This window comes from Vombatus ursinus, unplaced genomic scaffold (genome assembly GCF_900497805.2).
Source record: "Vombatus ursinus unplaced genomic scaffold, bare-nosed wombat genome assembly UNPS02014768.1, whole genome shotgun sequence".
NCBI classification, from domain to species: domain Eukaryota; kingdom Metazoa; phylum Chordata; class Mammalia; order Diprotodontia; family Vombatidae; genus Vombatus; species Vombatus ursinus.
Genome location: NW_020954546.1, coordinates 8,164,085 through 8,175,879, shown reverse-complemented (window position 1 = coordinate 8,175,879; position 11,795 = coordinate 8,164,085). Strand labels below are relative to the sequence as shown.

Sequence of the window (11,795 nt, the reverse complement as noted above, 5' to 3'; positions counted from 1 at the left end):
TCTCTCTTTCTCTCTTTCTCTCTTTCTCTCTCTCTTTCTCTCTTTCTTTCTTTCTTTCTTTCTTTCTTTCTTTCTTCCTTCTTTCCTTTCTTCCTTTCTTTCTTTCTTTCTTTCATAACAGACTCTCAGAGAAGGGAACTACCCAGTGTGGGCTGCTCTCAGGGAAGGCTTCATGGAGGAGGTGAGATCATAAAGCTAGAAGAGATTCTAGAGAATACGAGAATGTACTCATGTATACTCAGAAAATATTCCATATTTAGAGAATACCTCCCATAGGAAGTATGATCTCCTCAAAGCAGATTCAGCTGTTGTAGAGGGTCTTGAATGCCAATCTAAGGTATAAAGAATATAAGCCCATCAAGGTGTGGAACTATTTTACTTTTGGCTTTGTGTGCCCAGAAACTAGTACCATGCCTGACACAGAGTAGGTGCTTAATAAATGCTTATTGATTGATTGATTGCTACTTCTCATCTTTTCTCATTTACCAGATACTTAAATGGTCTCTTAGCCAAATAGCTGGAAGGAACCACCAGAAATTAAGCATCTCAGTCTCTGACTCCATGGGACTGGTTTTTAAATAGCCAAGAGAGATTATTTCCCTTCTTCTTTTAGAGGTCTGTCACAATGGACCATCTGTGTCTGTCTCTGGCCACTTGTCAGAGTGTTTAGCCATCCTTAATTTGAGAGGGTACTATCAATCATTCAGCACTGATTAAATGCTTACTGGACACCAGGCTACTTACTATGTGCTGGGGATAGAACATGTACAATCACCACCAAGTATTTAGTAAGCACCTACTATGTGCCAGGCACTGTTGGTCCCTGGGCATACAAAGACCAAGTAAAACAGTCCCTGCCTTCAAGGAGCTTCCAGTTCTGTCCGCGTCTTCACTTAGTGAGCCGAGAGGCATTTTCCTTGCCTTCTGGTGCAAGCAAGTCACAGAGATGGTCAGCTTGGAGAGGCAGCTTTAGGAGATGCCGTCTGTTCTAGCACGGCAAAGCAGGCAGCTTTGTTCCCAGCAGGGAGCCAGGATCACTTCTGAGAAAAGAGGTTGACTGCTGCCTTGGCTGCGAATGACCCCGGTGTTAACTGCCCTGAATACTTTCTTGGAAAAATCTTTCCTACTCATATCAACCCGTGAGAACTAACACTGTCCCTCTCCCTCCTCCCTCTGTCTTTCCATCTCTCCTTCCCTTCTCCTGTTCCATGGCTCATCTGTGTTAGTCTCAGACACCCTGATCACATCCTTCCTCAATTGTCCTGAATGTTCTTTTTAATAGATTTTTATGGTTTTTAAAGCATGACCTCGATTTCTTCCTGCCCCTCTCCCCTCTCCATTTCTTCCCTTCCTGATTCTATCTGCTTCACTCTGCATCAGCTCACATGACTTCCCATGCTTGTCCTTTTTCCTGGAGTTTCTTGTGATTCAGGAACATGAGATATTTATTTTTATAAGATTCCAACTCAAGTCAGCAGGTATTTATTGAGTCCCGACTGTGTGCCATCAGTCTATACCTCTCCTCCATCCCCCAGTTACACTAAGCTGTGATTTTTGACCCAACAGAAAATTAACTTGTCTTTTTCCTCCAATAGGGGCAGCTAGGGGGCTCCATGGTGCACAGAGTGCTGGACCTATAGTCCGGAAGACCTCAGACATTAGTGTGACCTTGGGCAAGTCACTTAATCCTGTTTGCCTCAGTTTCCTCATCTGTAAAGTGAGCTGGAGAAGCAACTGGCAAACCGCTCCAGTATCTCTGCCAAGAAAACCCCAAATGGGGTCATGAGGAGTTGAACATGACTGAAACAACTGAACGACAAATTCCCTCCAGTAGAATTTGCGTCTTTAAATGAAGTGATGCAATTGTGATAATTCTAGAAAGAAGTCAAGTTAATTATGTCCAGGAAGTACGTGCTGAGGTCCCTTGAGTGCCCAGCCTTGTTCTAGTCACTATGGGGAAGGCAAGGGAAGGGAAAGACCCATTCTCTAAGGTCAGGCAGTTAGTAATCTGATAGGGAGGATGAGACCCAGGGGAATGATCAGAGAACAATAGGAAAGACTCAGGACCTCCAGCTGGGACCGCCCAGAGGAGTAAAAGCACGGATGCTGGAGATCTGCCTTGTGATGTCTACACAAGCAGTGGCACAGCTCCCCGAGGCTCTGAGTCAGAAATTTGCTTCCTTTCTATATCAAGGCTCTTTGGGGGCTGAGCTCCAGAAATGACAGAGGCCATTAGCCCAGACTGTCCTAACATCATAGGACGATAGAGCTAGAAGGAAGCGGAGAAGTCATCTGGCCCTGCGCCTCCCCCGACATAGTCCAGAAGGGGCCAAGCCGAGATTAGAATCCAGGTCTCCTGACTCTCATTTGGCACTGTTGTTCTCTTCTCCAAGGGCCGGGATTATGATTAGAATACAGGTTTCTGTTAAAGTATTAAGCACTCCCCCACCCCCACTGACACGTCAGGCTTCATTTGCCCTTACTGGTTGCTACAAAGTTTGGGGCTCAGGAGTGATTTTCTTTCTTCCTTATTTTTATTATTTTAATTTTATTAATATCTTGTTTTTGCATAGCTTTCATTTCTGAATACATTCCTTTCCCTCCCCTACCTGAAGGTCCATCTGTTGTTACAAAGAATTTTTTTTTTTTTTTTTTTTTGGTGAGGCAGTTGGGGTTAAGTGACTTGCCCAGGATCACACAGCTAGTAAGTGTCATGTGTCTGAGACTGGATTTGAACTCGTGTCCTCCTGATTCCAAGGCCAGAGCTCTATCTACTGCGCCACCTAGCTGCCCCATTACAAAGAATTTTTAAAAAGAAAAAAAAGCAGTTTAGAAAAGCTAACCAGAACATCTGAGTCTGACAGCATATGAAGTGTTTCCCACCCATGTTACCCCACCTCAGCAAAGAAAGGACAGCGTTCATATTCTCATCTCTTCTTCAGTCAGTTATAAAACATTATTTTTTTTAACATTTTAATTTATTTTTTTGTTTTTGACATTCTTTTAAAATTTTTAGTTCCAAATTCTCTCCCCTCTTCTCCCTCCTTCTCCTCCACCCACTGAGAAGGCAATCAATACGATATCAACTATACATGTGAAATCATGCAAAACATATTTCCATATTAGCCGTGTTTTTTTAAAAGCAAGAAAAATAAAGTGAGAAAATTATACGTCAGTTTGCACTCAGAGTTCATCAGTTCTCTTTCTGGAGGTGGATAGCAATTTTTCATCATGAGTCCTTTAATCAGTCAACATTTTAAAAGCACCTCCTATGTGCCAGGCACTGAAGTTAAGTTCTGGGACGTGGTCGTTTCCGTAGCACTCCCCCCCACCCATTTGTGTTATATTTATTGCATGTATTGTTTTCTTTGTCTTACTTTTTGCTTTCTATCAGTTCATGCAAGTCTTCTTATGCTTCTCTGAAATCTTCACACCAGTCGTTTCTTTCAGTGTATTACATTGTATTCATGTACTCCAGTCTAGCCAGCCCCAAGTCCGTGGACATCCACTTTGTCTCCAGTTCTTTGCTGTGACAGGGTCAGAAGCCATTTTTGGCGTCCCAGAAGCCCCTCAGCCTTCTTCACTCCTTAAGATCTGTGAAACTTGTAGAATGAAACCAGGGTTCCTGGTGGTTTAATTTCAGCCAGGGGGTTTTTACTGAGCAGCTGTTTGCTTATGCTGTCAGCCGGGCCAGAAGAGGAAACACGGACCTCGAGCTCAGGAAACTGGTCCATCGTCTGGCTGGGGAGCCACGACACGGGGGCCAGTGAAATATGGAGAGTGAATGTGGAGTCGGGTAAGGCTGCGGAGGTCACTGGGATGTAGTGGCTGGGGAAGGGCCTCCTGAATCTCAGGGCTGAACATCGTCAGACCTGGGCTGCCTGCCCCGTCTGCCTCCTTAGGATCTTAGAGCAGCTGCTGACACAGAAGATGCCTGGTGGGTGTTTGAAGTTATAGATTGGGCAGAGATGTTTGAGTTCATTTAGTCTGACAGCCTTCTCCTCCCCCCAGTCCGGTCGATAAAGCACGGGGCCAACTCGTGAGGCTCTGGGAGGCGGTGGGTGCGAGGGGGCCTGGGTTCGAATCCCAGCTCTACCCCTTACTCTTTGTTTGACTTTGGGCTAGTCACTTAAGCTCTCTGGGCCTCACTCCTCGTCCGAAAATTGAGGGAGTTGGAACAGACAGTCTCGAGCGTCCTTTTCAGCTTTAGGTTTATGAGCCTTTCCTGATCATTTCATGTCTCCTCCAAAATTATCTTTGCATTTAAAAGTATGCTTATGTATGGATTCATTGTCTTTCCTAATAGAATGTAAGCTCCTTGAAGGCAGGAACAGGCTTATTTTCATCTGTGCAGCCCCAGAACCTGGCATGTGCCTAGGACCCAGAGGCACTCTTCAGATCCCTCCTGTCCGCTCAGTGTTCTTTGTTAGGTAGGGAGCTTCATGTCAAGTGTTGAAGCAGAGCTGACTGGCTTGGGGGGGAGGGGGTTGCTCCACTTGGTGACAGGCTGGACTGGACAGCCGAGGCCCCTCCCCTCCCCTCCCCTTCCCTGTCTGGGACGCTGGGGTTTTGTCCAGATCAGAAGCATCTGTGAAACGGAGTTATGCTGCGGGGTTAGTGACAGCTTGTGAAAGGGTGACCGAGGAAGTGTCAGTGTGTTTGTGGCCACGTGCCGGATTTCCCGTCTGTACAAAATTTTCCATCTCTAAACCCTCCCAGGAATATTTGCCTGGAAAGGGAACTACTTAATCCAGATGAATGGCTTTATAATAGTGGATTTCCAGGCACTTGGTCAGGCCAGTGCAACAGGGGCCCTTCTAACCGCCCCATGTAAACAGCCACCCAGTCTGCCTAGAGCCAAGGCCCGTCTTGCCTGGAACTTCAGCTCAGAATTACTGGTGCTAAGAATAAGCTCCTTGGGGCCCTCAGAGACTTTCTCTTCCAGTGCCTGGAACCTTGCCAGGTGAGTGTGGGCCTCTCAGGGCCTGGTTTGTGACTAACGAAAAAACGCATTAAAGGCTGTTCCTCATTCTCCTTCGTGAGAGGCCGTATGGGGGCAAGTCACTAGATTTATCCGAGCCTCAGTTTCCTCATCCATAAAATGGGGCTGACAATACACTCCAACTCACGGCATCGTGCTTTGTCAACCCTGATGTACTCAGTAAGTTGTGATGCCAAGGAGTCAGGCCTCCTCCTTATTTCAGTTCCCTTTCCTTTAGCATTCCAGGAAGCTACCCTCCCCCTGGTTCCATTCATGATCTAAAAAAGTAAGGCTCCCTGACTGAGATGCAGTGAGTTGGTTGGGGGAAGCTGGACAGGGCCTCCAGGATAAACCTGCCTGGGAGGGGAGGCGTTCACTAGCTTAGCTCCCCTCTGTCATCCTCACCTTCACCACCTGGCCTGCAGAGCCTTCACAGCTTGAACCTGGCCTGTCATCATCGCCTTGTTCCACAGAGCTCCCCTTCCTAGGCTCTGTGGTCCAACCACAGGGACCCGATTCCCGTTCCTCATACGTGGCGCTCCCTTTCCTATCTCTGTACCTCTGTACCACCAGGGACTAGGCACAGGGCATGAGGAAGGGCAGCTACATGGTACAGGCCCTGCTAGGGGTGTGGCAGACGTAGCCACTGGGTTACGTGCTGGGGGTGGGACCAGCCCTAAGAACTGCGACTTCTGAAGCCCCCTGGATATAGGGGAAGGAATTGATAAGAAGGCACCCACAAGTCTCCTCCTTCCCTCTTGAGGCAAATGATCTCCACAGTGCCTTCCAATTCTAACATTCTAGGCTCTCGGGTTCTTTCAAGCTAAATCTATGTTCTAACAAAGTTCCTCCCAGCCCTGACATCCTGTGTTCTAAGGGCCCTCCCAGCCCTGACATCCTGCGTTCTAAGGGCCCTCCCAGCCCTGACATCCTGTGTTGTAAGGGCCCTCCCAGCCCTGACATCCTGTGTTCTAAGGGTCCTCCCAGCCCTGACATCCTGTGTTCTAAGGGCCCTCCCAGGCCATCATGCATGCCAGGAACGGACTCTCTCCCCACCTCCGCCCAGTGGAATACCTATTTTTCATCAAGGTTCAGCATGAGTTCTATCCTTTCCTCCCTGCCCCTCCCCACAATATGCTATTAGTGCCTCATCCCCCTACCCCCAAATGATCTTGTATCTATTTTACATATATGTACTGCCTCCCCCACCCCCTAAAATAAGCCCCTTGGAGGCAAGGACTGTTGTATGTCTAGCATCCGCCACAGTGCTTCCCCACAGTAGATACCTACTGTGACAACTGTTGATTGATTAAACATTTCCAAGGAGGGGACAGGACAGCCAGGGGGCAGAGTGAGTGGATACAGTGCCGGGCCTGGAGTCAGGAAGACCTGAGTTCAAATCTGGCTTCAGACACTTCCTAGCTGGGTGACCCTGGGCAAGTCACTTAACCCTGTTTGCCTCCGTTTCCTCATCTGTAACATGAGCCAGAGAAGGAAATGGCAAACCGCTCCAGTATCTCTGCCAAGAAAACCCAAATGGGGTCCTGAAGAGTGGGACATAACAGAAATGACCAAACAACAGCAACAAAGAGGGGACGTTCTTTTTACTTGGAATAATATTCTCAATTTGGTATAGGAGTTTTCCAAGTATTTTCATGTCCATTATTTCTTCAGCTTTATAGTAACACTTTTCATTTTTAGATTACATTTACCTTTTAAAACTATATATGTGTAGTTATAAAATTATATATCTTTCAAAGATACATTTTGTTGATGGCTTTTAAAACATATCCTAGTCCCTTCTCAGCCCCCTCCAGATTGAATCCTTCCAATTAGGCCAAAACGTCCTCTTCAGAGCCTTGCTGGACGGCATTGTGCTCCGATGGTCCCCCACCTCTTTGCAATGGGGGGAGGGGGAGGGGAAGACGGTGATGTTTGGTGCCTTTTCCTGAAGACCCAAGCTAGTTTTTTTCCATCACTCAGAGTTTAGCTTCTTTGAGCCATCTTTCTGTTCACGCCAGCTCTGTTTCTGCCCACTGCAGTCTTTTCAGTATCGGAATCGATTCCATTTGATAATAACCTCTTCTCTTGCTTTCATGTGAACAGCTCCCTTGTGTAGAGGAAGGCATAGATCACATGCATCTGTAAAATGGGAGAGTGACTTCTGATATCCCTTCCAGCTCTCGGTCTGTGACACTGTCCATGCTACTTCTCCCCCTCTTTGAGGTGGGTTCGGAGCTTGGGGACACAAAAACACCACCAAGGTAGACAGAGAAGAGCCATGAGCCCAAAGAGTTTTTCTAAAGGAGAGAGAATATGACACAACCAACCCCATGTTAAAAATGGATGGTAAAAGAGGGCTCCCTTCCCTCCTCAATGAATGAGGAGGGCCCCACGGCCTGAGCCCGAGGTGCCTCGAAAATGTCCTGCCAAAAGAAAATCGATTGAAGGGGGTGGGAGAAGCCTGTCTGAAAATGAGCAGAAGAGAAGGAATTCCAGAGGAAAACTCAGGCAAGCCAGGCAGCTTTGAATGGAACATGGGGAATTTATTAAATGCTTAAAAAAAAAAAAAAAAGCAAGCTGTATGTAATAGAGATGTGCACTTTGCCACAGAATTCTTATTTTCAGTTGTCTGTTAAATGTGGAAATCTTCGTTATTTTGGTGGTCGCTAAATTTAGAATTAAAAGATTCAAGCTACAAGATAGGAAAAGGATTTAAACTATAAAACATAATATGTTATAATTATATAGTATGTAATATATTCTATAATATAATTCTATAAAAATAGAAAACAACGGTCATTTAAGCTACAGAATAGAAAGGAACTGGGTGCTTTGGGGTGGTGATGGGTTCACCCTCATTGGGGCACACCGAGCAAGGCCCGGATGGCCAATGAAGCAGGTGTGGCAGTGAGTGGGAGGCCTTTTGGGTTGACCATCTTTTTGCCTTCAGTGTCTCTGATTCTGTGAAACCGTTCAGCCCGACCTAGGAATGAGAAAACAGGGTTCTTCAGAGGAAGTGGCATGTGTTGGTGGCCGGGGTGGGGCCAGAGCTGTTTTTACCCTCTGCCACATGATAAAGCATTGCGCACAGACTTCTCTCATGCCCCCTCCCCTCTTTCAAGGAAGTGACAACCCTGCCTATTTTTAAAAGGATACAAATAAATACCGGTGGAAAGCCGTTCAGATTTGTTCTGTCCAACCAAGTGAATCTTAACCCTGTTCTCACATTTTTTATTTTTGTTTCTGTGAAGAGTTATTTTTAAAGAACAAGGGCGGAGTAAGTCAGTAGTATACACTGCCCAAGGTGGCTCGGGGGGTGAGATGGGGAAAGAAGCCATGCTGTGCGCTGGGAGTCCTTAACGTTCTGTGTGTCGTCGACTCTTTGGCGGCCAGGGGACCCCAACATGTTTATAGGCTTAAAATAAAATATACAGGACTGCAAAGGTTATATTGAAAGACAATTATCAAAAAAAATTTTTGAAGGTCATGGACCCCAGGTGAAGAACCCCTGCTCCACATGAAGAGGCATCTAAATAGTTAATGGCCTGGGAGTTTTTAACCCTCTTGCTACCATACGCTGCTGGGACCCCTGTGATGTCTTGCGTGCTGATAACTGGTGCTTCATTCATTCACGTGGTTCAGTTGTTTTTCAGTCGTGTCTGACTCCTAATGGTAAAGATATGGAGTGGTTTTGCCATTTCCTTTTCCAGCTCATTTTACAGATAAGGAACTGAGGCAAACAAGGTTAAGTGACTTGCTCAGGGTCACACAGCTAGTAAGTGGCTGAGGCCAGATTTGAAGTCAGGAAGATGAGTCTTCCTGCCTCCAGGCCTGGTGCTCTGTGCACCGTGGTGCCCCCAGCTGTCCTTGTGCACACCCCTAATGCCGGTATTTTCTCTTGTCTCTCGTCACAGTTGGTAACTTCAGCCAAGCACAACTTTCTTCAGGACAGTTTATATAAAGAAGGAATCTTAATTGTGTGGGACCCCTCTCCATACCATTCTGAGATCCCAGAGGTAAGTGGGAATTTGACTGAAGGAATTGGCACTGTGTCCCCTGGGCAAGAGCAGAGAGGATGTAATGGGAACGTGATACCTGTCCTCAAGTAGCCCACCAGGGCTGTCCTAAGGAAGAGGGATTAAGCTTGTTTTGCTTCCCCCAGACGACTGAGCGTGGGAGGGAGGGAGCTGTCCAGAAATAGAGTGACTTTCTTGCAGTTTAGTGGGTTCCCTCTCACTGGAAAGTTGTCAGACCAGTCCTTTAGAACCGATATTCCATTAGGGTTTACAGTGACCACTAAAGTGTTAAAGCTACATTCACAGAAAGATCTTGTCTGTCCCCAGGCGTGGAGGAAGGGCATTTACAACTAAAAGAAATTCCACGATCAATAATAATGGAGCTAGAAGTGGATGGGACCTTGGAGGTCATCTCGTCCAACAGATAAAGAAACTGAGGGCCAGGAAAGTGAGGTGACTTAGAGTCATAGGATCCTGGCTCTCGAGCTGAAAGAGACACGGAAGCCTTTTAGCCCAATCCTCTCATTTTACAGAGGAGGAAACTGAGGCCCTGGGAGATGACGTGACTTGCCCAGTGTTACACAGGAAGCATGTGGAATAGCCAGGATTCAGTTGATGTACATTTATTAAGAGCCAAGCTCAGTGCTAAGTGGTAGGGACACAGAGACAAATTTCCAACAGTTCCTGTCCTTAAGGAGCTTACATTCTAACTGGGGAGACAACGCACTCACACGTGGGTATAGAAAAGAAATGTGTAGTGTAGATACAAGACCAGTGTTCTCTTTTTCAGTGGTACAAGAAACCCGACTACAATTTCTTTCAAAACTACAAGCAATATCGCAAAGAGAACCCCCACCAGCCCTTTTATATCCTCAGCCCCAAGATGCCGTGGGAACTTTGGGACATCCTTCAGGAGAATTCCCCAGAGGATATTCAGCCAAATCCCCCATCCTCAGGGATGCTTGGTGAGTAACTTCCAAGAGGTTTGCCGCAGTGTTGGATTCTGGGTAGCCTTCCCATTGTTCAGTTTCCAAATATTCACTGAGCACCTAATATGGCCAATATGCTATGCTGGGTGCTTTAGGGGAGGGGGGAATATGGTCGATTAGTCGATCAATAAGCATTTATTAAGCTTTTACTATGGGCCAGGCCTTAGGCTTGGTGCTAGGGATACAAAACAAAAGAATCGAACAGTTTCTGTCCTCAGAGAGTTTACTCCGTGGTGCTCATAGGCTAGCAATGAGTAAGTATCCCATAACTAGTCTACAATTTAGGGTAAGATAAGCCCTACATGGGACAGTCAGCGGGCCAGAGTGGATAGAGTGCCTGCCTTGGAGTCAGGCAGGCACCGGTGCCAGCCCTGCCTTTGGCACGTAATGAATGGAATCCTCCGAGTTCCTGAGAGAGGCACCCGTTTGGGCTGGTATTTACTGAGCCCCCATCATGTATCAGAGGTGACTGGTACCAGGGACAAAAGATAGAAATGAAACTGTCCCTGGGAAGGGTGGGTGGGTGCTCCCCTCTAGGGGAGGGTCTCAAAGGCTGAGAGAATTTTGACCAGCAGGGCAGAGGAGCAGGCGTCCCAGGAAGGAGGTCGAAGGAGTGGGAAAGTCCAAAGGGAGCTTGGGGAATGGCGGTCATGTTATCAGATGCTGGAAGGAATCTTCGAATCTAATCCCCTCATTTTACAGAGAGGGAAACTGCGGCCCATGGAAGTTCAAGGCATCGCATAGGGTTGTGGACCTAGAGTTGAAAGGGGCTTCAGAGACCATGTATTTTACTGGGGCAGAAAGTGAGGTCTGGAGATGAGGAGGCTTGCTCTCTTTCACAAAGAGAGTGAGTAGTGAAGCTTGGCTTTGCACCCAGGTCCTCCGGTTGTAAACCCAGTGCTTTTCCCACCATCCCACGATGCCCACCAAGATGCATCGAGTTTGGACAAAGAGGAGGCCATGGGGGGCCATGAAAGCCAAAGTCTTGAATGTACTCTTGGGGGCCCATATGGTCTTCCTCCTCTTTTCTGATGCCTCAGATTCTCCTAAAAATTGGAACGATTCCCATAAGTAGCATGTTTGATTCTAGGAGAATTCATGAGAGAAATTGGGGTCACACCCATGGTAGTTTTCTTAATGCTCTGGTGCATGGACTTCTGGCCATCCTTGGGGGTAGTTTGGGCTGGGAGTAGTTAGGAATTTACCCTCAGATCTTAGGAATGCGACTGGTCCCTCAATCCCTAGGTATCAGGTCCCGTGTTAGGCCTGCTGGTGGAGACCAGAGCAAAGAGCTGAGTCTGTGGGCCTTAGGTCCTTGGGAAGACAAGACTGAGGAATTCAGGCACTTAGTGCTCCATCCCCTACTGTCTCCCTGTCATGGTCCTCTCTGCCCTTTTCAGTGCTGGCACACTCCTCCTTTTCACTGCCTCCTGCCCTTCTGGCTTCAGGTGCTCTCGGAGCCCCCTGATTCTGCCATCCTAGTCTGGGTGCTGCCCGATGTCTGCCCTTCCTTTCACTGCCTGGTACAGTGGTTAGCACGCTGGACGTGGAGTCAGGAAGGCCTGGGTTTGAATCCTGCCGTAGAAACCTACTAGCTGTGTCACCTGGGGCAAGTGGCTTCACCACCCTCCTCCTCAGTGTCCTCCTCTGTAAAATGGGAGGGATTGGCTTAGAAGGATTCTGAGGTTCTTCCTCTCTAGCTCCTATGAGCCTGTGTCTCCAAACTCTGTTCTTTCTGTCGTGCCGTGCTGGTTTTCTGTGATTGGGGATTCATTTTGTAACATTCGTTCTCTCTCTCTCTCTCTC

At 47.3% G+C, this 11,795-nt stretch overlaps 1 protein-coding gene across 10 annotated transcripts in view; it reads left to right on the top strand.

Moving 5' to 3' along the window:
• Positions 1 to 11,795, top strand: part of ST6GAL1 (ST6 beta-galactoside alpha-2,6-sialyltransferase 1) — a 113,643-nt gene that overhangs the window by 98,855 nt on the left and 2,993 nt on the right. For 9 of the 10 annotated variants that reach the window (XM_027862055.1, XM_027862054.1, XM_027862052.1 and 6 more), the window contains 2 exons: positions 8,899 to 9,000; positions 9,791 to 9,965. In XM_027862055.1, the coding sequence (XP_027717856.1) occupies positions 8,899 to 9,000; positions 9,791 to 9,965 (277 nt within the window). Of the gene's footprint in view, positions 1 to 8,319; positions 8,657 to 8,898; positions 9,001 to 9,790; positions 9,966 to 11,795 lie in introns of those variants that run through there. The other variant, XM_027862060.1, reaches the window with a different exon arrangement.